Below are 27500 nucleotides of genomic sequence, written 5' to 3' on the forward strand. Positions count from 1 at the left end.
TTCTTCAAGGCAAAACTGCTCCAGCTCCTTCAAGTTGGATGGGTTCTGCTGGTGTACTGCCATCTTTCAGTCATATCACAGATCCTCAATTGGATTGAGGTCAGGGCTTTGACTAGGTCATGCCAAGACATTGAATTGTTTCCCCTTTAACCACTCGAGTGTTGCTTTAGCAGTATGCTTAGGGTCATTGTCCTGCTGGAAGGTCAACCCCTGTCCCAGTCTCAAATCTCTGGAAGACTGAAACAGGTTTCCCTCAATAATTTCCCTGTAATTAGCACCATTCATCATTCCTTAAATTCAGACCAGTTCCCCAGTCCCTGCTGATGAAAAACATCCCCACAGCATGATGCTGCCACCACCATGCTTCACTGTGGGGATGATGTTCTCTGGGTGATGAGAGGTGTTGGGTTTGCGCCAGACATAGCGTTTTCCTTGATGGCCAAAAAGCTACATTTTAGTCTCATCTGACCAGAGTACCTTCTTCCATATGCCTTTTGGCAAACACAATTATTTTTTCCTTTTTTCTGGCCACTCTTCTGTAAAGCCCAGCTCTGTGGAGTGTACGGCTTAAAGTGGTCCTATGGACAGATACTCCAATCTCCGCTGTGGAGCTTTGCAGCTCCTTCAGGGTTATCTTTGGTCTCTATGTTGCCTCTCTGATTAATGCCCTCATTGCCTGGGCCGTGAGTTTTGGTGGGCGGCCCTCTCTCGGCAGGTTTGTTGTGGTGCCATATTCTTTCCATTTTTAATAATGGATTTAATGGTGCTCCGTGGGATGTTCAAAGTTTCAGATATTTTTTTATAACACAACCCTGATCTGTACTTCTCCACAACTTGGTCGCTGACCTGTTTGGAGAGCTCCTTGGTCTTCATGGTGCCGCTTGCTTGGTGGTGTTTCAGACTCTGGGGCCTTTCAGAACAGGTGCATATATACTGAGATCATGTGACAGATCATGTGACACTTAGATTGCACACAGGTGGACATTATTTAACTAATTATGTGACTTCTGAAGGTAATTGTTTGCACCAGATCTTATTTAGGAGCTTCATAGCGAAGGGGGTGAATACATATGCACACACCACTTTTAATTTTTTTGTAAAAAATAAATGATAATACATGTAAACAAGTTATTTTTTTTCATTTTACTTCAACAATTTGGACTATTTTGTGTATGTCCATTACATGAAATCCAAATAAAAATATATTTAAATTATAGGTTGTAATCCAACAAAATAGGAAAAATCGCCAAGGGGGATGAATACTTTTGCATGTATATAGTACATTGTAAATTGTTCATTAATTACGGACTGTGGCTTTAACACTCATCACTCACTAGGCTAGATCAGTGGAGCTCAGAGTAGTTGATCTGTGCTCCTCGCCAGAATATATTGTATGTGGTTTACTTACATTGTTACATTCTCCCATGAAATAAAGGGCAAATCCATCTGCTTTCGTGGCTGATTAAAGACAAGAGATAAGAGAAAAGTTACCATCTGTAGTTCCACAGATGGTGTGGTGTACAGTATCTGCTGTGCATGTGTGTGTGTTAGTGTGTGTGTTAGTGTGTGTGTTAGTGTGTGTGTGTGTGTGTGTGTGTGTGTGTGTGTGTGTGTGTGTGTGACTGGTGTACGGTGTGTGTTATGTGGTGGAGCGCAGGGCGAGCAGTGCACAGCCTGTCACATCCAATCCTCATCAGGGCACTGCGGCAATGTCACACACACACACACACACACACACACACACACACACACACACACACACACACACACACACACACACACACACACACACACACACACACACACACACACACACACACACACACACACACACACACACACACACACACACACACACACACACACACACACACACACACACACACACACACACACACACACACACACACACACACACACACACACAGACACACACACACACACACACACACACACACACACACACACACACACACACACACACACACACACACACACATAGCTCTGCCACAGACAGGGTCACTGGACACAGTAGACACAGCATCCTGATGCACCATGGTCCCAGGAGACTTCTAAGCTAAGTGAAAAATGGGTCATCAACCAAACCGTGGCAAATGGTATGGGGATGGATTGAATGGCCAGCTATGGGAGCAGGCTGTTAATGATATAACATACAGTACGGTTAGTGTCAGCTTAGCCTGGTCCCACATCTGTTTGTCTAGCCAACTCCTATGGATGCTGAAAATGTGACCAAAAATGACAGAGAGACTGAAAAACAGCTTCTATTTCTTATAAGCATCGGGGTTACAGTCCCGAACTCCTTGAAAGCGGAAGCTCTACCCTTTAGCTCAGTGCGGATGTTGCCTGTAATCCATGGCTTCTGGTTGGGGAATGTACGTACTGTTACTGTGGGGACAACGTCCTCGATGCACTTATTGATAAAGCCAGTGACTGATGTGGCTCAATGTCATCGGAAGAAGCCCGGAACATATCCCAGTCTGTACAAAAACAGTCCTGTAGCTTAGCATCTGCTTCATCTGACCACTTTTTTATTGACCGAGTCACTGGTGCTTCCTGATTTAGTTTTTGCTTGTAAGCAGGAGGATAGAATTATGGTCAGATTTGCCAAATGGAAGGCGAGGGAGAGCTTTGTTAGCGTCTCTGTGTGTGGAGTAAAGGTGGTGTAGAATGTTTTTCACTCTGGTTGCACATTTAACATGCTGATAGAAATGAGGAAAACCTGATTTAAGTTTCCCTGCATTAAAGTCCCCAGGTCACTAGGAGCGCCACCTCTGGATGAGCGGTTTCCTGTTTGCTTATGGTCTTTGACAGCTCATTGAGTGCGATCTGTGGTGGTGGTATGTAGACTACTACGAATAATACTGATGAAAACTCTCTTGGTAGATAGTGTGGTCTACAGCTTATCATGAGATACTCTACCTTCGGTGAGCAAAACCTCAAGACTTCCTTAGATATTGTGCACCAGCTGTTGTTTACATAAATGCATAGGCCCCTTGTCTTACCAGAGGCTGCTGTTATGTCCTGCCGATAGAGTTTATAACCTGCCAGCTGTATGTTCTTAATGTTGTCGTTCAGCCACGACTCGGTGAAACATAAGATATTACAGTTCGGAAAGGAATTTCAGCTTGGGAATTTGAACAAGCAAACATTTAGGTTACTGGCCTAACACTCTCTTAACCGGGTAGGCTAGGCTTCCTCCTTTTACTTCCTGCTTTAGGTGGAAAATATACAGACTGAGACAACGTCGTCACAAATCTGGGACCAGCGCCGTTGCAAAATCTTATGGGATATTAGAATCCCGTTGTCTTAACCTTTGTCATCTTCAGTGGGTACACACGTAATGGCCGCCATTATGCAACCTATTATGCCATCATTGACTTGAAAGGGGACGCCCGTTCTATACATTGTATTTCTATGGTATGGTTAGTGTCTATACATTGTATTTCTATGGTATATGGTTAGTGTCTATACATTGTATTTCTATGGTATGGTTAGTGTCTATACATTGTATTTCTATGGTATATGGTTAGTGTCTATACATTGTATTTCTATGGTATGGTTAGTGTCTATACATTGTATTTCTATGGTATGGTTAGTGTCTATACATTGTATTTCTATGGTATGGTTAGTGTCTATACATTGTATTTCTATGGTATGGTTAGTGTCTATACATTGTATTTCCATGGTTAGTGTCTGGTCCCATTCTATACATTGGTATGGTTAGTGTCTATACATTGTATTTCTATGGTATGGTTAGTGTCTATACATTGTATTTCTATGGTATGGTTAGTGTCTATACATTGTATTTCTATGGTATGGTTAGTGTCTATACATTGTATTTCTATGGTATGGTTAGTGTCTATACATTGTATTTCTATGGTATGGTTATGTTATACATTGTATTTCTATGGTATGGTTAGTGTCTATACATTGTATTTCTATGGTATGGTTAGTGTCTATACATTGTATTTCTATGGTATGGTTAGTGTCTATACATTGTATTTCTATGGTATGGTTAGTGTCTATACATTGTATTTCTATGGTATGGTTAGTGTCTATACATTGTATTTCTATGGTATGGTTAGTGTCTATACATTGTATTTCCATGGTATGGTTAGTGTCTATACATTGTATTTCTATGGTATGGTTAGTGTCTATACATTGTATTTCTATGGTATGGTTAGTGTCTATACATTGTATTTCTATGGTATGGTTAGTGTCTATACATTGTATTTCCATGGTATGGTTAGTGTCTATACATTGTATTTCATTGTATGTTATACATTGTATTTCTATGGTATGGTTAGTGTCTATACATTGTATTTCTATGGTATGGTTAGTGTCTATACATTGTATTTCTATGGTATATGGTTAGTGTCTATACATTGTATTTCTATGGTATATGGTTAGTGTCTATACATTGTATTTCTATGGTATATGGTTAGTGTCTATACATTGTATTTCCATGGTTAGTGTCAGCCTGGTCCCAGATCTGTTTGTGTTGTATGGCGAACTCCTAAGGTTGTTGTCATAACAAATGTGACCAAAAATGTACCGTTGGAGTTGGCAAGATAAGAACCAGATCTGGGACCAGGCTGACACTGTTTCTCAGTATGAGATGTCATGAAGTAGTGAGGATATGATAAGGAAGATTACCCTGCTAGCTACAACGACGGGTTTACCCACCCGGTGTGTGTGTGTGTGATGTGTGAGTGAGTGAGTGAGTGAGTGAGTGAGTGAGTGAGTGAGTGAGTGAGTGAGTGAGTGAGTGTGCTATGTGTGAATATGTGTGTGTGTGTTATGTGTGTGTGAGTGAGTGAGTGAGTGAGTGTGTGCTTTGTGTGAATGTAGGTGTGTGTGAGAATGTACAGTTGAAGTCAGAAGTTTACATACACCTTAGACAAATACATTTAAAGTCAGTTTTTCACAATTCCTGACACTTAATCCTCGTAAAAAATTCCCTGTCTTAGGTCAGTTAGGATCACCACTTTATTTTAAGAATGTGAAATGTCAGAATAATAGTAGAGAGAACCATTTATTTCAGCTTTTATTGCTTTCATCACATTCCCAGTGGGTCAGAAGTTTACATACAGTCAATTAGTATTTGATAGCATTGCCTTGGAATTGTTTAACTTGGGTCAAATGTTTCGGGTAGCTTCCCACAATAAGTTGGGTGAATTTTGGCCCATTCCTCCTGACAGAGATGGTGTGCCTGAGTCAGGTTTGTAGGCCAGTCCCTCCTGCAGCAAAGCACCCCCACAACATGATACTGCCACCCCCCATTGTTGGGGTGGTGTTCTTCAGCTTGCAAGCTTCACCCTTTTTCCTCCAAACATAATGATGGTCATTATGGCCAAACAGTTCTATTTTTGTTTCATCAGACCAGAGGACATTTCTCCAAAAAGTACGATCTTTGTCCCCATGTGCAGTTGCAAACCGTAGTCTGGCTTTTTATGGCGGTTTTGGAGCAATGGCTTCTTCCTTGCTGAGCAGCCTTTCAGATTATGTCGATATAGGACTCGTTTTACTGTGGATATAGATACTTTTGTACCTGTTTCCTCCAGCATCTTCACAAGGTCCTTTTCTGTTGTTCTGGGATTGATTTGCACTTTTCGCACAAAAGTACGATCATCTTTAGGAGACAGAACGCATCTCCTTCCTGAGCGGTATGACGACTGTGTGGTCCCATGGAGTTTATACATGCGTACTATTGTTTGTATAGATGAACGTGTTACCTTCAGGCGTTTGGAAATTGCTCCCAAGGATGAACCAGACTTGTGGAGGTCTACATTTTTTTTCTGAAATCTTGGCTGATTTCTTTTGATTTTCCCATGATGTCAAGCAAAGAGGCACTGAGTTTGAAGGTAGGCCTTGAAATACATCCACAGGTACACCTCCAATTGACTCAAATTATGTCAATTAGCCATCAGAAGCTTCTAAAGCCATGACATCCTTTTCTGGAATTTTCCAAGCTGTTTAAAGTCACAGTCAACTTAGTGTATGTAAACTTCTGACCCACTGGAATTGTGATACAGTGAATTATAAGTGAAATCATCTGTAAACAATTGTTGGAAAAATTACATGTGTCATGCACAAAGTAGATGTTCTAACCGACTCGCCAAAACTATAGTTTGTTAACAAGAAATGTATGGAGTGGTTGAAAAACGAGTTTTAATGACTTTAATGATAACATAAGTGTATGTAAACTTCCGACTTCTACTGTATGTGTGTATGTGTGTGTGTATGTGTATGTGTGTGTGTGTATGTGTGTGTGTGTGTGTGTGTGTGTGTGTGTGTGTGTGTGTGTGTGTGTGTGTGTGTGTGTGTGTGTGTGTGTATGTGTGTGTGTTACCCACCTGTTTTGATGATGGTACACAGGTCATAGAGAAGCAGCTTAGTGTCCAGACGCTGTTCCAGACAACTGGTGAGGTCATGCACCAACTTCTGCATGTTACTGTCCTGGTACTGCTAGACACACAAACGTTACACACACCATGAAACTGCCGACTGCACAAGTTGACTGTGATTGTAATCTAACAGGGGCGGCAGGGTAGCCTAGTGGTTAGAGTGGAGGGGCGGCAGGGTAGACTAGTGGTTAGAGTGGAGGGGCGGCAGGGTAGACTAGTGGTTAGAGCGTTGGACTCGTAACCGAAAGGTTGCAAGTTCAAATCCCTGAGCTGACAAGGTACAAATCTGTCGTTCTGCCCTTGAACAGGCAGTTAACCCACTGTTCCTAGGCCGTCATTGTAAATAAGAATTTGTTCTTAACTGACTTGCCCAGTAAAAAATAAAAAACAGTGAACATTTGCATTACATTTTTCAATATAATTAATTGAGATTTTCCCCTTCAGTATTCATTAACAATTGCTGCTGTTTTCCAGGGATTCATAGGTTCCATTGAATCAAATTCATTAATGAATGTATTGCTTCATAAAAGGCATCATCAGTCCTCACTCAGCCCTGATTAAAACACTTCCTCTCTCCACCTCTCTCTCCACCTCCCTCCCTCCCTCTCTCCATTTCCCCCCCTCTACCTTTCTCCCTCCCTCTCTCCATCCCTCTTTCCATTTCTTCCTCTCCACCTCTCTCTCTCCATCTCTCTCGCCTGACTGCCCAGCTGAATGAGGAGCAGCTGTACATCTCTATACAGTGTTACATAACAGGCCCAGGCCTCCCTCTCTCCTTCACAGGGCCAGGGAGAACAGATAGATAGCCCTGTCTATGTATGTGCCTGGAGAGAGAGAGAGAGAGAGAGAGAGAGAGAGAGACAGAGAAGACAGAGAGAGAGAGAGAGAGAGAGAAGACAGAGAGAGAGACAGAGAGAAAGAGAGAGAGAGAGAGACTGTGGTCAGAACAGGTTGATTCTCTCTCTTCCTCTCTCACTTCCTTTCTTTCTATCCTGTGATGCTCCTTTTCTGGCCTAGCATGAGAAACATGTTTACATTGACAGAAGACAATCACAAGACAATCAGACACAATCATGACAGACACACAGAGTGAAGAGAATAACAACTTTTAAATTCCTATATTATTAGCAGTAAATGTAGTGTAACATTTAAACTGTTACATCAGCTATGTACAGTGTTGTGACAATGTGCAACTAGTAGAATGTATGAACAATGAGGGGACATAAATAGACAGGTAAGTTGGTGTTTCTGACCCACTGCATGACCTTTTCTTGTGGCAGCAGGTGACACATTTTGCGGCTGGGATTGCACACTGCTCTGTTCCGCCTAACAGATACGGGAGTTTGTCAACATTTTGTTTGAATTCTTTGTGGGTTTGTGTAATTTGAGCGAAATATGTGTCTCTAATATGGTCATACATTTTGGCAGGAGTTTAGGAAGTGCAGCTCAGTTTCCACCTCATGTTGTGGGCCATTTCCTGTCTTCTCTTGAGAGCCAGATCTGCCTACGGCTGTAAATAGTCAAGGCTTTTTGTAGTTTTGGGTCATTCACACTACGTGACATATCTTGCTACTGTACACTCTCTGTTAAGGCGCAAGGTAGAATTGAAATTTGCTCAGTTTCTGGGTTGATTTTTTCCAGTGTGTAAAATAGTTATATTATTGCTTTCAAAAAAATGTGTTTGGCTCTAATTGTGTTGTTGTCCTTGGGGCTCTGTGGGCTGTTTGTATTTGTGAACAAAGATCCAGAACCAGCTGGCTGAGGGGACTCTTTTCTAGGTTCATGCCATTACAGGTTAGGGCTTTGTGATGGAAGGTTTGGGCTTTCCTTTAGGTGGTTGTGGAATTTAACAACTATTTTCTGGATTTTGATAATTAGCGGGTCCTAATTTTGCTCTGCATGCATTATTTTGGGGTTTTCTTTGTATGATGAGGATATTTTTTGCAGAATTCTGAGAGTCACACTTTGGTGTTTGTCCCATTTAGTGAATTCTTGGTTGGTGAGTTGGACCCCAAACCTCACAGCCATAAAAGGCAATGGGTTCTATAACTGAGTAGTTTTTTGCCAGATCCTAATTGGGTGTCACACCCTGGTCTATATTTATTATGTTTATCTTCATTTATTGGGTCAGGCCAGGGTGTGACATGGGTTTATTTGTGGTGTGTTTTGTCTTGGGGTTGTGTGGGGTGTATAGATTAGTCTATGGCTGCCTGAGGCGGTTCTCAATCAGAGTCAGGTGATTATCGTTGTCTCTGATTGGGAACCATATTTAGGCAGCCATATTCTTTGAGTGTTTTCTTGGGTGATTGTTCCTGTCTCTGTATCTTCACCAGATAGGACTGTTTAGGTTTTCACGTTTCCGTTTGTTGTTTTTGTATTGTTTGTGTTTTTCGTTCTTCAATAAATATGTCTCAAAAGTACCACGCTGCATTTTGGTCCGCTCCTCCTTCAACAGAAGAAAGCCGTTACAGAATCACCCACCACAACAGGACCAAGCGGCGTGGTAACAGGCAGGTGCAGCGAAAGGAGGAATGGACATGGGAGGACGAATTGTTTGGAGAAGGACCCTGGGATCAGCCTGGAGAATATCGCCGCCCCAAAGAAGAACTGGAGGCGGAGAGAGCTGAGAGGCACTGGTATGAGGAGGCAGCGGGCGACGCGGATGGAAGCCCGAGAGTCAGCCCCAAAATGTCTTGGGGGCCTCAGGGGCCTCAGGGAGAGTGTGGCAGAGTCAGGAGTCAGACCTGAGCCAACTCTCCCTGTTTATCGTGAGGAGCCAAGGAGGAGACCAGAACCAGAGCTGGTGTTGGAGGTGAGCGAAGCAAAGACTGTGAAGGAGTTAATGGGGAAATTGGAGGAGAGAGAAATGAGGGAGTTGCTGTATTGGTGCTTTTTGCATGGAATTCGCCCTACGGAACGTGTCAGGGATTTGATGGCACCTGGGTCAGCGCTCCATACTCGTCCTGAGGTGCGTGTTAGTCGGCTGGTGAAGTTGGTGCCAGCCTCACGCACCAGGCCTCCTGTACACATCCCTAGCCTTGCACGTCCTGTGCCAACACTGCTCTCAAGATCTCCAGTACGCCTTCATGGTCTAGCCCATCCTGTGCCACCTCCACACACCAGCCCTCCGGTGGCAGCTCCCCGCACCAGGCTTCCTGTGCGTGCCCTCGGCCCAGTACCACCAGTGCCAGCACCACGCATGAGGCCTACAGTGCGCCTCGCCTCTCCAGCGCTGCCGGAGTCTCCCACCTGTTTAGCGCAGCCAGAGCCTTCCTCCTCTCCTGCGCTGCCGGAGCCTCCCGCCTGTTCAGCGCTGTTGGAGCCTTTCTCCTCTCCTGCGCTGCTGGAGTCTCCCGCCTGTTTAGCGCAGCCAGTGCCTTCCTCCTCTACAGCGCTGCTGGAGTCTCCCCGCCTGTTTAGCGCAGCCTGAGCTGTCAGTCTACATGGAGCAGCCAGAGCTGTCAGTCTACATGGAGCAGCCAGAGCTGTCAGTCTACATGGAGCAGCCAGAGCTGTCAGTCTGCATGGAGCAGCCAGAGCTGTCAGTCTGCATGGAGCTGCCAGTCTGCATGGAGCAGCCGGAACTGTCAGTCTGCAAGGAGCTGTCAGTCTGCATGGAGCTGCCAGTCTGCATGGAGCAGCCAGAGCTGTCAGTCTGCAAGAAGCCGCCAGAGCTGTCAGTCTACATGGAGCAGCCAGATCCGTCAGTCAGCCAGACTCTTCCAGATCCGCCGGTCAGCCAGACTCTTCCAGATCCGCCAGTCAGCCAGACTCTTCCAGATCCGCCAGTCAGCCAGACTCTTCCAGATCCGCCAGTCAGCCAGACTCTTCCAGATCCGCCAGTCAGCCAGACTCTTCCAGATCCGCCAGTCAGCCAGACTCTTCCAGATCCGCCAGTCAGCCAGACTCTTCCAGATCCGCCAGTCAGCCAGACTCTTCCAGATCCGCCAGTCAGCCAGACTCTTCCAGATCCGCCAGTCAGCCAGACTCTTCCAGATCCGCCAGTCAGCCAGACTCTTCCAGATCCGCCAGTCAGCCAGACTCTTCCAGATCCGCCAGTCAGCCAGACTCTTCCAGATCCGCCAGTCAGCCAGACTCTTCCAGATCCGCCAGTCAGCCAGACTCTTCCAGATCCGCCAGTCAGCCAGGATCTGCCAGAACCATCAACCAGCCAGGATCTGCCGGATCCAAATACCTGGCTGAGCTTCCTCTCAGTGCTGGGCTTCCTCTCAGTGCTGGGCTTCCTCTCAGTGATGGGCTTCCTCTCAGTGATGGGCTTCCTCTCAGTCCCGAGCTTCCTCTCAGTCCCGAGCTTCCTCTCAGTGCTGAGCTTCCCCTCAGTCCCGAGCTGCCTCTGCCCAGAGCTGCCCCTCAGTCCCGAGCTGCCCCTCAGTCCCGAGCTGCCCCTCAGTTCCGAGCTGCCCCTCAGTCCAGTGGGGTTCTGGGTGAGGACTACTAGGCTATGGTCGGCAGCGAAGGTGGACTATCCTAAGACGCGAGGAGGGGGGACTAAGACATTTATAGAGTGGGTTCCACGTCCCTCGCCGGAGCCGCCACCATGGACAGACGCCCACCCGGACCCTCCCTATTGTTTTGATGTGTATCCGGGAGTCCGCACCTTAGGAGGGGGGGGTCTGTCACGCCCTGGTCTATATTTATTATGTTTATCTTCATTTATTGGGTCAGGCCAGGGTGTGACTTGGGTTTATTTGTGGTGTGTTTCGTCTTGGGGTTGTGTGGGGTGTATAGCATAGTCTATGGCTGCCTGAGGCGGTTCTCAATCAGAGTCAGGTGATTATCGTTGTCTCTGATTGGGAACCATATTTAGGTAGCCATATTCTTTGAGTGTTTTCGTGGGTGATTGTTACTGTCTCTGTATCTTCACCAGATAGGACTGTTTAGGTTTTCGCGTTTCCGTTTGTTGTTTTTGTATTGTTCGTGGTTTTTCGTTCTTCAATAAATATGTCTCAAGTACCACGCTGCATTTTGGTCCGCTCCTCCTTCAACAGAAGAAAGCCGTTACATTTGGATGTCAAATTTTATGTTCATTTTGATTGCGTAGCAAGCCTTTTTTTGTCTTGTTTCTCAGATGCTTGTTTCTCAGGTTTCTCAGATGCTGAGGTGCTGATGTTTAGACTGAGGTATATGTAATTCTATGTGTGCTCTAGGGCAACAGTGTACTGGCATCTGTACCTTTTTTGGAACACAATTATTTTTTAAATATGACAGAATCTGTACAGAAGATCAAGGTGCTGTTGTAGGGGACAGAAGCACCAGATAATCTGCAAAAAGTAGACATTTTATTTCAGAATCTTGTTGAGGTGCTGCAGACTATTCTAGTCAGTAATATAAATCTTGAAGAGGGTGGGGCTCAAGCTGCATCCCTGTCTCACTCCCCGGCCCTGAGGGAAGAAATCTGTGTTTATTGACAATTTTGAACGTACACTTATGTTGGCGTATATTTATTTTATAACATCGGAGGCTCCCCCCAAAACAACCTTTCCATCAGTTTATACAGCAGGCCCTCATGCTAAACTGAGTCAAAAGCCTATTTTTTTTTCTATATCAACAAACCATGAGAAGACTTTGCTTTGGTTTTCTTTTGTTTGTATGTCAATTAGGGTGTACTGGGTGTATACGTGGTCTGTCGTATGATATTTTTGGTAAGAAGTCAATTTGACATTTGCTCAGGACATTTGTTTTCAAAGAGGAAATCTTAGAGTGTGCTGTTGATGATACTACAGAGGATGTTCAACTTGATTTTTTGTATTTTTTTTTACATATGATATGTTAGCTGATATGATATAATGTCCAAGGCTTTCTACTGCTAAGTGTACACCTTCACTATTGAAGGGGAACATTTTGTCCAGGGAGTTGTCTAAGGAGGGATTGGATTTTTTATTTTTTTGGACAATTGTTCTTTGGTAGCTTTCTACACAATCTTCCTTCCATCTATAGCATTTCGTAATAGCATGCAGTTTGTTGGGCTTTGATTCCTCATGGTTGGGTATTGCTCTGTTCAAGTAGGCTGTGATTTGGCTATGGTTTGATAAGGGTGTCAGTGGGCTGACTGTGAATGCTCTGAGAGACTCTGGGTTTAAGTCTATGGCTTCCTGGGTGGTGCAGCGGTCTAAGATACTGCATCTCAGTGCAAGAGGTGTCACTACAGTCCCTGGTTTGAATCCAGGCTGCATCACATCTGGGTGTGATAGGGACGTCGCACAATTGGTCCAGTGTCGTCAAGGTTTTGCCCGGGTAGGCCATCATTGTAAATTAGAATTTGTTCTTAACTGACTTGTTAAAAAAAGGTTACATTTCCCAACAAAATGTAGTCTTCAGTACTGCTGCAAAGGGATGAGCTGTACCTCCTGTTGGAGTCCTCTTGAAGTCTACCATTGACTATGTACAGACTAAGCTGCAGGAGTTGTGATGTTGGTTGTTTTGTCATAGTTGTGTCTAGGGCGGCATATGGGGGAGGGAATGGTGTCACATCCAAGTTAGGTGTATGTCCCGCAGGTCGCGCAGGTCTGGGCTGTGTGTCCGTTGCTCTGTTGCTCCTGTGTAATGTGTTGGGGATGCGGTTGAGGGTGATGTCCTTTAGGGTGCTGGCGAAGGTGGGGACTGCGGGCTTGTGGATGTGGACCTGGTCATAAAGGCTGTCCAATTCCTGGGTGGAATGGTGGGCCAGGGAGACATTAGGTTTTGAGACACAGTCAAGGGTGGAAATATTAGCAGGGTGGAAATATTTTTGTGGAATCAGGGTAGACATTTCCCCACTCGTGAGTTGGGGAAAGTGGAAGAAGCTTTTTCAGTCACTCCCTTGAGTGTTGTGGCCACCCTTCCCTGCTTTGCCCTCAGGTCATTTGTTTCGGTGTGAATTATTATGTGTTGGTCCTCGGATAGCAGGTCTTGGTGCCCAAACACCTGTGTGTTTGGGCACCAGATTTTAGACACTGCGTTTTTGGGGAACAATGTATTTTGTGTTTAATGTTTCCTGCTTGAGTACATAAGAAGTGGCTTTTTTGTGTCTTCAGTGTGTGTGGGAGGGGCTTGACAGGATGGGTTCGAGGAGGGGGTGGTGTCTCCTGGGTCGATGGGTCTTCAATGATCTGTTCTGCTGTGATATTGAGGCTGTGGTCAGAGTCTAGGGTTGTTCTGCTAGCTTCTCTGCTGGGGTGGCCAGCTCTCTCATGGGTTGTTCTCTTTTGCAACTTCAAGTGCTCTCATCTTCTCCTGCCACTGGGCATCCTTCTGCTCCTCCTCTTTTTTCTGTTGATGCTGTCTCACAGAGTGCAAGCATGTCTCTCTCCTCCTCCAGCTCTCTGGGTCTGGCTGAGGGGGTGTTGTTGTCTGGGTCTGTTGACTGGAGTAAGGTGACCTGTTGTTCGAGCTCCACCTGCCTTACGTCCACCTGGGTGACCCTCTGCTTGGGGTTGCTCGTCTGTGGGGCTGTTTATGGATCTGGTCTGACACCCTCTGGCTGGGGGAGTCGTCACCAGGGGAGAGCACCCTCTTTGATTCTGTGAAAGTCCAGCTGAACAGTTTGGGGTTGCCCTGTAGACCAATACTGTTCCAGACCATCTACTGGCATGGCGCAGTACAGGTTGACATTGGCTGGCTAAGTCCTCGTTGTCTAGTATCCCAAATTTCCACCCATCTTAACACGCCACCTCTTAACAGAGGGTTTGTGTGTTAATATAGCACTGTGTCAGGGGATGGCCTGGTTAATATAGCACTGTGTCATGCCAGGGGTTGGTCTGGTTAATATAGCACCATGCCAGGGGATGGTCTGGTTAATATAGCACTATGCCAGGAGATGGTCTGTGTTAATATAGCTCTATGCCAGGGGATGGTCTGGTTAATATAGCACTGTGCCAGGGGATGGTCTGGTTAATATAGCACTGTGCCAGGGGATGGTCTGGTTAATATAGCACCATGCCAGGGGATGGTCTGGTTAATATAACACTGTACCAGGAGATGGTCTGGTTAATATAGCACTGTGCCAGGGGATGGTCTGGTTAATACAGCACTGTGTCAGGGGATGGTCTGGTTAATATAGCACTGTGCCAGGGGATGGTCTGGTTAATATAGCACTGTGCCAGGGGATGGTCTGGTTAATATAGCACTGTGCCAGGGGATGGTCTGGTTAATATAGCACTGTACCAGGGGATGGTCTGGTTAATATAGCACTGTGCCAGGGATGGTCTGGTTAATATAGCACTGTGCCAGGGGATGGTCTGGTTAATATAGCACTGTGTCAGGGGATGGTCTGGTTAATATAGCACTGTGTCAGGGGATGGTCTGGTTAATATAGCACTGTACCAGGGGATGGTCTGGTTAATATAGCACTGTGCCAGGGGATGGTCTGGTTAATATAGCACTGTGCCAGGGGATGGTCTGGTTAATATAGCACTGTGCCAGGGGATGGTCTGGTTAATATAGCACTGTGCCAGGGGATGGTCTGGTTAATATAGCACTGTGGGGATGGTCTGGGTTACTGTGCAGGGGATGGTCTGGTTAATATAGCACTGTGTCAGGGGAGGGGATCAGGGGATGGTCTGGTTAATATAGCACTGTGCCAGGGGATGGTCTGGTTAATATAGCACTGTGCCAGGGGATGGTCTGGTTAATATAGCACTGTGCCAGGGGATGGTCTGGTTAATATAGCTCCATACCAGGGGATGGTCTAGTTAATATAGCACCGTGCCAGGGGATGGTCTGGTTAATATAGCACTGTACCAGGGGATGGTCTGGTTAATATAGCACTGTGCCAGGGGATGGTCTGGTTAATATAGCACTGTGCCAGGGGATGGTCTGGTTAATATAGCACTGTGCCAGGGGATGGTCTGTGAGGAAGATTAAGTTGCTTATGTGCAGCAGGCAGTATCTCTAGATTGTCCACGAGGAGCTTCGTTTTGTACTTTCTGTGCCTTCTCATTTAAAAAAATTAGATTTTTATTTTTTTTACATCCAAGGGGTACTGTGATGACCTCTGAGGCCAAAGAGGCCACTGCATTTGGGTGGGAGAGGCTGTGAAACTCTACTGCCATTGTTGGGCTCAAAGGGCTTTCATACATCTCACTTCACACCTCGCTGCAAATTGAAGTTGGAGCCTCTGTTCTCTCCTAGTTAAGCTTGGTAGCCTTTATAACTTAGCATTCAAAATATCAATTCAATTCAATTCAATACAAAAGGCTTTATTGGCATGGGGGAAATGAAGTGAAATAGAAAATAAACAAAAGTGAAATATCAATAAGAAATTAACAGTAAACATTACACTAACAGAAGTTCCAAAGGAATAGAGACTTTTCAAATGTCATATTATGTTTATCCAGTGTCGTAATGATGTGCAAATAGTTCAAGTACAAAAGGGAAAATAAATCAATATAAATATCTCTCTCTCTCTTTTCTGCTTCTCTCCCTCTCTCTCCTCTGTCTCTCTCTCAATTTCAATTAAATTCAATTCAAGGGCTTTATTGGCATGGGAAACATGTGTTAACATTGCCAAAGCAAGTGAGGTAGATAATATATAAAGTGAATATATAAAGTGAAAAACAATACAAATTAACAGTAAACATTACACATACAGAAGTTTCAACACAATAAAGACATTACAAATGTCATATTATATATATATATATATACAGTGTTTTAACAATGTACAAATGGTTAAAGGACACAAGATAAAATATTAAAATAATAATAATAATAAAATAAATGAGCATAAATATGGGTTGTATTAACAATGGTGTTTGTTCATCACTGGTTGACCTTTTCGTGGCAACAGGCCACAAATCTTGCTGCTCTGATGGCACACTGTGGAATTCCACCCAGTTGATATGGGAGTTTATCGAAATTAGATTGGTTCTCAAATTCTTTGTGGGTCTGTGTAATCTGAGGGAAATATGTCTCTCTAATATGGTCATACAATGGGCAGGAGGTTAGGAAGTGCAGCTCAGTTTCCACCTCATTTTGTGGGCAGTGAGCACATAGCCTGTCTTCTCTTGAGAGCCATGTCTGCCAATGGCGGCCTTTCTCAATAGCAAGGCTATACTCACTGAGCCTGTACATAGTCAAAGCTTTCCTTCATTTTGGGTCAGCCACAGTGGTCAGGTATTCTGCTTTGTAATAACATTCTAGTTTGCTCAGTTTTTTGTTAATTCTTTCCAATGTGTCAAGTAATTATCTTTTTGTTTTCTCATGATTTGGTTGGGTCTAATTGTGCTGCTGTCCTGGGGCTCTGTGGGGTGTGTTTGTGTTTGTGAACAAAGCCCCAGGACCAGCTTACTTAGGGGACTCTTCTCCAGGTTCATCTCTATGTAGGTGATGGCTTTGTTATGGAAGGTTTGGGAATCATTTCCATTTAGGTGGTTATAGAATTGAACGTCTCTTTTCTGGATTTTGATCATTGCCGAATATCAGCGTAATTCTGCTCTGCATGCATTATTTGGTGTTTTACATTGTACACGGAGGATATTTTTGCAGAATGCTGCATGCAGAGTCTCAATTTGGTGTTTGTCCCATTTTGTGAATTCTAGGTTGGTGAGCTGGACCCCAGACCTCACAACCATAAAGGGCAATGGGTTCTATAACTGGTTCAAGTATTTTTAGCCAGATCCTAACTGGTATGTTGATTTGATGTTCCTTTTGATGGTGTAGAAGGCACATCTTGCCTTGTCTCTCAGATCGTTCACAGCTTTGTGGAAGTTACCTGTGGCGCTGATGTTTAGGCCGAGGTGCAGTGCATTCGGAAAGTATTCAGACCCCTTGACTTTTTCCACATTTTGTTACGTTATAGCTTTATTCTAAAATGGATTAAATAAAAATGTCCTCATCATTCTACACGCAATAGCCCATAAAGACAACGCAAAAACAGTTATTTTGCAGTTATTAAAAATAATAAACAGAAATACCTTATTTACATAAGTATTCAGACACTTTGCTATGAGAATCGAAATTGAGCTCAGGTGCATCCTGTTTCCATTGATCATCCTTGAGATGTTTCTCCAACTTGGAGTCCACCTGTGGTAAATTAAATTGATTGGACATGATTTGGAAAGGCACACACCTGTCTATATAAGGTCCCACAGTTGACAGTGCATGTCAGAGCAAAAACCAAGCCATGATGTCGAAGGAATTGTCCGTAGAGCTCCAATATAGGATAGTGTTGATGCACAGATCTGGGGAAGGGCACAGTGGCCTCCATCATTCTTAAATGGAAGATGTTTGGAACCACCAAGACTCTTCCTAGAGCTGGCCGCTCGGCCAAACTGAACAAACTGAGCAACGTACCAAAACATTTCTACAGCATTGAAGTTCCCCAAGGACACGGTGGCCTTCATCATTCATTTCACCTTCCAGCAACAACGACCCTAAGATCATCTGGAGGAAACCTGGCACCATCGCTACAGTGAAGCATAGTGGTGGCAGTATCATGCTGTGGGGATGTTTTTCAGCGGCAGGGACTGGGAGTCTAGTCAGGATCAAGGGAAAGACCAACGGAGCAAAGTACAGAGAGATTCTTGATGAAAACCTGCACCAGAGCGCTTAGGACATCAGACTGGGGTGAAGGTTCACTTTCCAACAGGACAACGACCCTAAGCACACAGCCAAGACAATGCAGGAGTGGCTTTGGGACAAGTTTCTGAATGTCCTTGAGTGGCCAAGCCAGAGCCCGGACTTAAACCCGATCAAACATCTCTGGAGACCTGAAAATAGCTGTGCAGCGAAGCTCTCCATCCAACAGAGCTTGAGAGGATCTGCAGAGAGGAAAAGGAGACACCTAAATACAGGTGTACCAAGCTTGTAGCATCATACCCAAGAAGACTCGAAGCTGTAATCTCTGCCAAAGGTGCTTCAGCAAAGTAATGAGCAAAGGGTATGAATACTCATGTAAATTTGATTTTCCTTTATATATATTTTTTTAAAGAAAAAGAAAAGCACATTTTTTGTTCATTAAAATAACATCAAATTGATCAGAAATAAAGTGTACATATTGTTAATGTTGTAAATTACTATCGTAGCTGGAAACGGCAGGCTCAAAATGGCCAAAAACAACGGATTTTCTTCGGAAACTCGTCAGTCTATTCTTCTTCTGAGCAAGTAAGGCTATTCCATGCGAGAAATTGGCAAGAAACTGAAGATCTCGTACACAGCTGTGAACTACTTCCTTCACAGAACAGAGCAAACTGGCCCTAACCAGAATAGAAAGAGGAGTGGGAGGCCCCGGTGCACAACTGAGCAAGAGGACAAGTACATTAGAGTTTCTAGCTTGAGAAACAGACGCCTCACAAGTCCTCAACTAGCAGCTTCATTAAATAGTACCCGCAAAACACCAGTCTCAACATCAACAGTGAAGAGGCGACGCCGGGATGCTGGCCAAAGAAAAAGTCATCTCAGACTGGCCAATAAAAAGAAAAGATTAAGATGCGCAAAAGAACACAGACACTGGACAGAGGAAGATAGGAAAAAAGTTTTACGGACAGACAAATCTAAGTTTGAGGTGTTCGGATCACAAAGAAGAACATTCGTGAGAAACAGAAAAAAATGAAAAGATGCTGGAAGAGTGTTTGACGCCATCTGTCAAGCATGGTGGAGGCAATGTGATCATCTGGGGGTGCTTACGTGGGGGTTAAGTGGGAGATTTGTACAGGGTAAAAGGGATCTTGAAGAAGGAAGGCTATCACTCTATTTTGCAACGCCATGCCATACCCTGTGGACGGCGCTTAATTGGAGCCAATTTCCTCCTACAACAGGACAATGATCCGAAGCACAGCTCCAAACTATGCAATAACTATTTAGGGAAGAATAATTGTTGCGGGAGCAGCTTGACCGTATGGTACGTAAGAAGTGCCCATCAAGCCAATCCAACTTGTGGGAGGTGCTTCAGGAAGCATTTGGTGAAATCTCTTCAGATTACCTCAACAAATTGACAACTAGAATGCCAAAGGTCTGTAATTCCTCCAAATGGAGGATTCTTTGACGAAAGCAAAGTTTGAAGCACACAATTATTATTTCAATTTAAAAAAAAAACATTACCAAAAACAAAACCTTGTCAACTGTCTTGACTATAATTCCTATTCATTTTGCAACTCATTTCATGTATGTTTTAATGGAAAAAAAGGACATTTTTAAGTGACTTCAAACTTTTTAACGGTAGTGTGCAAATAGAGTGCAAATAATGCAAATAATTCTAAAACCCCTGTTTTTGCATTGTCATTATGGGGTAACATAACGTAACAAAATGTGGAAAAAGTTGAGGGGTCTGAATACTTTCTGAATGCATTATGTATAGTTTTTCTGTGTGCTCTAGGGCAACGGTGTCTAAATAGAATTTGTATTAGTGGTCATGGCAACTGGACCTTTTTTGGAACACCATTATTTTGGTCTTACTGAGATTTACTGTCAGGGCCCAGGTCTGACAGAATCTGTCCTGAAAATCTAGGTGCTGCTGTAGGCCCTCCTTGGTTGGTGACAGAAGCACCAGATCATCAGCAAACAGTAGACATTTGACTTCAGATTCTAGTAGGGTGAGGCCGGGTGCTGCAGACTGTTCTAGACAGTAGACATTTGACTTCAGATTCTAGTAGGGTGAGGCCGGGTGCTGCAGACTGTTCTAGACAGTAGACATTATTCTAGAGGGTGAGGCTTCAGACTTCTAGTAGACATTAGGGTGAGGCCGGGTGCTGCAGACTGTTCTAGACAGTAGACATTTGACTTCATATTCTAGTAGGGTGAGGCCGGGTGCTGCAGACTGTTCTAAACAGTAGACATTTGACTTCAGATTCTAGTAGGGTGAGGCCGGGTGCTGCAGACTGTTCTAGACAGTAGACATTTGACTTCAGATTCTAGTAGGGTGAGGCCGGGTGCTGCAGACTGTTCTAAACAGTAGACATTTGACTTCAGATTCTAGTAGGGTGAGGCCGGGTGCTGCAGACTGTTCTAAACAGTAGACATTTGACTTCAGATTCTAGTAGGGTGAGGCCGGGTGCTGCAGACTGTTCTAAACAGTAGACATTTGACTTCATATTCTAGTAGGGTGAGGCCGGGTGCTGCAGACTGTTCTAGACAGTAGACATTTGACTTCAGATTCTAGTAGGGTGAGGCCGGGTGCTGCAGACTGTTCTAGTGCCATATTCTCGCCAATTCATAGACATGATATATTCTAGTAGGGTTGCTGCAGAGAATATTAGACTTCATATTCTAGTAGGGTGAGGCCGGGTGCTGCAGACTGTTCTAAACAGTAGACATTTGACTTCATTCCCGGGTGTCAGACTGTTCCAGTAGACATTTGACCAGATTCTCCCTCATCCTAGTGCTAATTCATTGTATATATGTTGAAGAATATCTCTCACACACACTCTATTCCCTGTCCTCCCTCCCTCCCTCATCCTGCTAACTGTCACACACACACACACACACACACACACACACACACACACACACACACACACACACACACACACACACACTATATGCGTCAGTGCTGTCTTAGTGCTGTCCATTAGCACTTGGTGGCTTGATCTCTCTCTCTCTCTCTCTCAATTCAATTCAATTCAATTCAATTCAAGGGGCTTTATTGGCATGGGAAACATGTGTTAACATTGCCAAAGCAAGTAAGGTAAACAATAAAAATTAACAGTAGACATCACACATACAGAAGTCTCTCTCTGTCCCTCTCTCAATCTCTCCCTCTCTCCCTCTCTCCCTCTCTCTCTCTCTCTCCCTCTCTCCCCCTCTCTCTCTCTCCCTCTCCCTCTCTCATATCAACAACAGTTCTTACCAAACTGAGTGTATTTTTTTGTGTTCCAGACCATATTGAGAGTGTTCCTTTCAATCACTGTTTTATCAACTCAGACTGTATTTCTTTATAAAGCCATGAATTCCAAAAAACAGAAAGCAAAACTAATTAACTTCTTCACAGAGAAGGTTCTTATAGTTTAAACATTCACCCGTTATTATTATTATTATTATTAGGATTATTAATCAAATAGCACCGATGTTAGCACTTTAAATAGGATGAGATCACATTTGTAGGGGATACCTTAAGGATATTAGTCTGATTGGATGCTACATAAAAAGTTAAAACAGACAGACAGATCGACACACAGACCGACAGACAGACAAACAGACAGACAGACAGACAGACGGACGCAACACTTACCCTGCTGCCTTCTTTAGCTGATGATGATGATGACGTGTCTGAAAGAAGAAGATGAAACAAGCTGTTACACTGCAGTGGAGAAGGAGACAAAGAAACAAGACAAAGGAAACAAGGAGACTAGCTAGGAGACATGGTCCCAGAATTCATGTGCTCATTACAACAAAACTTAGCAAAAAGAAACGTCCCTTTTTCAGGACCCTGTCTTTCAAAGATAATTTGTAAAAATACAAATAACTTCACAGATCTTCATTGTAAAGGGTTTAAACACTGTTTCCCATGCTTGTTCAATGAACCATAAACAATTAATGAACATGCACCTGTGGAACGGTCGTTAAGACTCTAATAGCTTACAGACGGTAGGCAATTAAGGTCACAGTTATGAAAACTTAGGACACAAAAGAGGCCTTTCTAACTGACTCTGAAAACACCAAAAGATGCCCAGGGTCACTACTCATCTGCGTGAATGTGCCTTAGGCATGCTGCAAGGAGGCATGAGAACTGCAGATGTGGCCAAATGTGTCTGTACTGTGAGACGCCTAAGACAGTGCTACAGGAGACAGGACGGACAGCTGATCGTCCCGCTGGGCAGACCACGTGTAACAACACCTGCACAGTATCGGTACATCTGAACATCCCACCTGTGGGACAGGTACAGGATGGCAACAACAACTGCCCGAGTTACACCAGGAACGCACAATCCCTCCATCAGTGCCCACATAGTCCATAATAGGCTGAGAGAGGCTGGACTGAGGGCTGGTAGACCTGTTGTAAGGCAGGTTCTCACCAGATATCACTGACAACAACAAACCCACCGTTGCTGAACCAGACATGACTGGCAAAAAGTGCTCTTCACTGACGAGTCGTTGTTTTGTTTTGATGGTCGGATTCGTGTTTATCGTTGAAGAAATAAGTGTTACACCGAGGCCTGTACTCTGAAGCGGGATCGATTAGGAGGTGGAGGGTCCGTCATGGTCTGGGGCGGTGTGTCACAGCATCATCGGACTGAGCTTGTTGTCACTGCAGGCTATCTCAACGCTGTGCGTTACAGGGAAGACATCCTCCTCATGTGGTACCCTTCCTGCAGGCTCATGTGACATGACCCTTCCTGCCATCAGGCTCATCCTGATTTTTCCTGATTCATGACCTTGAAGGTGTCTCCAGCATGACAATGCCAAATCAGCCATAGGAGAAGATGCACTGCGTACTCAGCTGTGGCCACACCAGTACTGATGGTACTTTTGATTTTTACCCCCCCTTTGTTCAAGATTTCAGGAATGTCAGTGTTTACCATTCTGGTCCTAAATCAATCAATGTGATTTAATCCCAAATGGTTTCTGGCTGAGCAAAGTGGAGGTGGTATAGCTAATCTGGGACACTGATCAGAAACATGTAGCATGCTATAATGAGGGTGATGCTATAATGTAGCCTAAATCACTGATCAGAAACATGTAGCATGCTATAATGTAGCCCACTGATCAAAACATGTCCAGGAAATCACTGATCAGAAACATGTAGCATGCTATAATGTAGCTAAATCACTGATCAGAAACATGTAGCATGGGTAAATCATCTCACATGCATGAACTAATGGCAAATCACTGGTCAGAAACATGTCCATGAGGAAATCACTGATCAGAAACATGTAGCATGCTATAATGTAGCCTAAATCACTGATCAGAAACATGTAGCATGCTATAATGTAGCCTAAATCACTGCCAAATCACTGATCAGAAACATGTACATGCTATAATGTAGTAAATCACTGATCAGAAACATTGCATGCTTTGTACCCCACTGATCAGAAACATGTAGCATGCTATTGTTCAAATCACTGGGACACATAATATTCCATTTCTGCTTAATGTCAAATCATGATCTTGCATGCTATAATGTAGCCCAAATCACTGATCAGAAACATGTAGCATGCTATAATGTAGCCTAAATCACTGATCAGCATGTAGCATGCTTAATAGCCTAAATCACTGATCAGAAACATGTCATGCATAATGTAGTCAAATCACTGATCAATGTGATTTAGTTTCACTAAATCACTGTCTGTATAGTAGCTATTTGGTTAAATGGTTTCTAGCATGGTATAATGTAGGTGGTGATCAGAAACATGTAATGCCTTTGTTCATCTAAATCACTGATCAGAAACATGTAGCATGCTATAATGTAGTCCTAAATCACTGATCAGAAACATGTAGCATGCTATAATGTAGCCTAAATCACTGATCTATAATGTAGCCAAATCAGAAACATGTAGCATGATCAGAAACATGTAGCATGCTATAATGATCAGAAACATTTAGCATGCTATAATGCCTAAATCACTGATCAGAAACATTTAGCATGCTATAATGTAGCCAAATCACTGATCAGAAACATGTAGCATGCCATAATGTAGCCTAAATCACTGATCAGAAACATGTAGCATGCTATAATGTAGCCTAAATCACTGATCAGAAACATGTAGCATGTATAATGTAGCCTAAATCACTGATCAGAAACATTTAGCATGCTATAATGTTTCACTGATCAGAAACATGTAGCATGCCATATTGAAACTCCAAGCATGCTATAATGCCTAAATCACTGAGGAAGTAATGTGTAATATGAACCTGAGACACACTGATGCTTTTTTGTAAATAGGATTAATGGGTGTCATGATGAAGATAGGTCTCTACTGCTCCCTAACAAAGTGGAGTTGGAATGAAAATGTAGCATGGATCAAAAATGTAGCATCTGGTCTGTTTAAAAATATCACCCCCATGATGAAGATACATGGATCAAAAAAGCCCTACCCCAATTTTGTGATATCCAATTGGTAGTTCTGATTTTTTGGGCTCATCGCTGCAACTCCCCAACAGACTCGGGAGAGGCAAAGGTTGAGAGCAGGGCTGGACCCTTTGGGCTGGACCCAAGGTAATAGTTGATACAATGTTTCAAGTTCGTTGCAGACAGGCCATGTGTAGCCAATGTGATTTATAGGAGATGTATTTTTTATCAGGATATTGGAGGCTGCAATGTTTTTATTTGCTGGCTTTATGTAGCCTATTTTCTACATAATTGGCAATAGAAGTTAGTTTTTAAGTTTGCATCATTTTCATTTAGAATTGGATAGAATTTTGATTACTACAAACTACATGACAATGATTTTGAGATATGACAACATTATTATAAATTAAATTAAACTGTTTCACGAAAATGTGCATATGAAAACCCTAACTGGCATGCAGATTGGTAGAAATGGTAAGATAAACTAGCATTCCACATGAGAAAGGTTGCCGACTCCTCGTGTCGCATCTTACCGGCAACTTCAGAGAGTAATGGCAGAATCTGAGACAGCCAGCAGGAGCGGGAGGAGAACAGTTGGGTCAGCTGAAGTTTTTTTAAATTCCGACTATCTAGATCTCTGACACCCTCTTGAGGCGTTTGACTTAAAGCATTAGACAAGCTCAATACATATACAGTAGTTGATTTTATTAAAACACATGGGGTGTGTCTATCTATGGATAAAACAAGTTTAAAAATGTAGACCCAAATGATTGGTGGAAAGAACAGATGACTTTCGGTTGACCAAGATTTTGTTTGTTTGTCGGGGAGACAGCCCTACTGATCGGGTCAATGTGTCTTGTCTGTGTTTTGAACAAAATAACTAATTCATTATTTCATTTGTATGCCGCAGCCATGGTTACACAAACCTTTAACATCGGCCTAATCAAACTCTATGTATGTTATTTGTATTAGTCTTTTGTTTATTATTTTGTATGTGTCTAAACCAATAACAATTTCATAATAATTTATTGATTTTTATGATTTTTTTAAAAATAATTTTTACAGCCAAAATACCATAAATCCTATGTGAAAGCAGCATTTGTAACATGTGAAGGGGGCTGTATTGTGTGTCTCGAAGGAAGACGGAGCTGTCGTGTGTTTGTTGTTTTAAACATTCCTTCAGAGAGCACTGGCTTTCCAAACCTAGCCCAGGGAGCTATTTTAGACTGAAGCACAGCAGTAAGTCCTCACAATGACGTCAATGCAGAAGCACAATGCTATAGGCCCAATCCCAACGTATGTGTGTGTGGGGGGGAGGACCTAAATCATAAAACAAGGAAAATTCTCCCTCGTGGTGACATTTCCCAAAAGCTTTAGGGTTGTATTTACAATTAGGGTTAGTGTTAGAATTAGGGTAAGGGGTTAGGGGTAAGTGGTTAGGTTTAGGCTTTGGGTTATGGGTTATGGGTTAAGGTTAAGGTTAAAGGTTAGGTTTAGGGTTTGTGGTTATGTTTAGGGTTAAGGTTAAGGTTAGGGTTAAGCTTAGGGTTAGGTTTAGGGTTAAGGTTAGGGTTAAGCTTTAGGGTTAAGGTTAGGGGGTTAGGTTAGGTTTAGGGTTAAGGTTAGGTTAGGGTTAAGCTTAGGGTTAGGTTTAGGGTTAAGGTTAGGGGTTAAGCTTAGGGTTAGGTTTAGGGTTAAGGTTAGGGGTAAGCTTAGGGGGTAGGTTTTAGGGTTAAGTTAGGTTAGTTTAGGTTAAGGTTAGTAAGGGTTAGGGTTAAGGTTAGGGTTAAGGTTAGGGTTAAGCTTAGGGTTAGGTTTAGGGTTAAGGTTTAAGCTTAGGGTTAGGTTTTAGGTTAAGGTTAGGGGTAAGCTTAGGGGTAGGTTTAGGGTTACAGGGTTTAAGGTTAGGGTTAGGTTTAGGGTTAAGGCTAGGGTTAGGTTAAGGTTAAGGGTTACGTTTAGGTTTAGGTTAGGGTTAAGGTTAGGGTTAGGTTTAGGGTTAGGGTTACGGTTAGGTTTAGGTTAGGGTTAAGGTTAGGGTTAGGGTTAAGGTTAGGTCTACTGCTATAGGCCTAACCCCAACAGCAGACCAAGACTGAGTAACAACTGTAAACTTACTATATGATACCACACACATCCTGCATACTACCACACACATCCTGCATACTACCACACACATCCTGCATACTACCACACACATCCTGCATACTACCACACACATCCTGCATACTACCACACACATCCTGCATACTACCACACACATCCTGCATACTACCACACACATCCTGCATACTACCACACATCCTGCATACTACCACACACATCCTGCATACTACCACACACATCCTGCATACTACCACACACATCCTGCATACTACCACACACATCCTGCATACTACCAAACACATCCTGCATACTACCACACACATCCTGCATACTACCACACACATCCTGCATACTACCACACACATCCTGCATACTACCACACACATCCTGCATACTACCCCACACATCCTGCATACTACCACACACATCCTGCATACTACCACACACATCCTGCATACTACCACACACATCCTGCATACTACCACACACATCCTGCATACTACCACACACATACTGCATACTACCACACACATCCTGCATACTACCACACACATCCTGCATACTACCACACACATCCTGCATACTACCAAACACATCACACCTGCATACTACCACACACATACTGCATACTACCACACACATACTGCATACTACCACACACATCCTGCATACTACCACACACATCCTGCATACTACCAAACACATCCTGCATACTACCAAACACATCCTGCATACTACCACACATCCTGCATACTACCACACACATCCTGCATACTACCACACACATCCTGCATACTACCACACACATCCTGCATACTACCACACACATCCTGCATACTACCACACACATCCTGCATACTCCCACACACACACACTGCATACTACCACACACAAACACACACACTGCAAACTACCACACACACACATCCTGCATACTACCACACAAACACATACTGCATACTACCACACACACATACTGCATACTACCACACACATCCTGCATACTACCACACACACCTGCATAC

At 43.7% G+C, this 27500-nt stretch overlaps 1 protein-coding gene across 1 annotated transcript in view; it reads right to left on the reverse strand.

Moving 5' to 3' along the window:
- LOC135524875 (cAMP and cAMP-inhibited cGMP 3',5'-cyclic phosphodiesterase 10A-like) overlaps nt 1-27500 on the reverse strand; it is a 174800-nt gene that overhangs the window by 36438 nt on the left and 110862 nt on the right. Inside the window, exons 3-5 of the mRNA XM_064952731.1 lie at nt 21592-21629; nt 6378-6486; nt 1409-1458 (exon numbers count right to left, since the gene is read on the reverse strand). Of these exons, the coding sequence (XP_064808803.1) occupies nt 1409-1458; nt 6378-6486; nt 21592-21629 (197 nt within the window). The remainder of the gene's footprint in view (nt 1-1408; nt 1459-6377; nt 6487-21591; nt 21630-27500) is intronic.

The sequence above is a fragment of the Oncorhynchus masou genome, chromosome 31 (assembly GCF_036934945.1).
Source record: "Oncorhynchus masou masou isolate Uvic2021 chromosome 31, UVic_Omas_1.1, whole genome shotgun sequence".
NCBI classification, from domain to species: domain Eukaryota; kingdom Metazoa; phylum Chordata; class Actinopteri; order Salmoniformes; family Salmonidae; genus Oncorhynchus; species Oncorhynchus masou.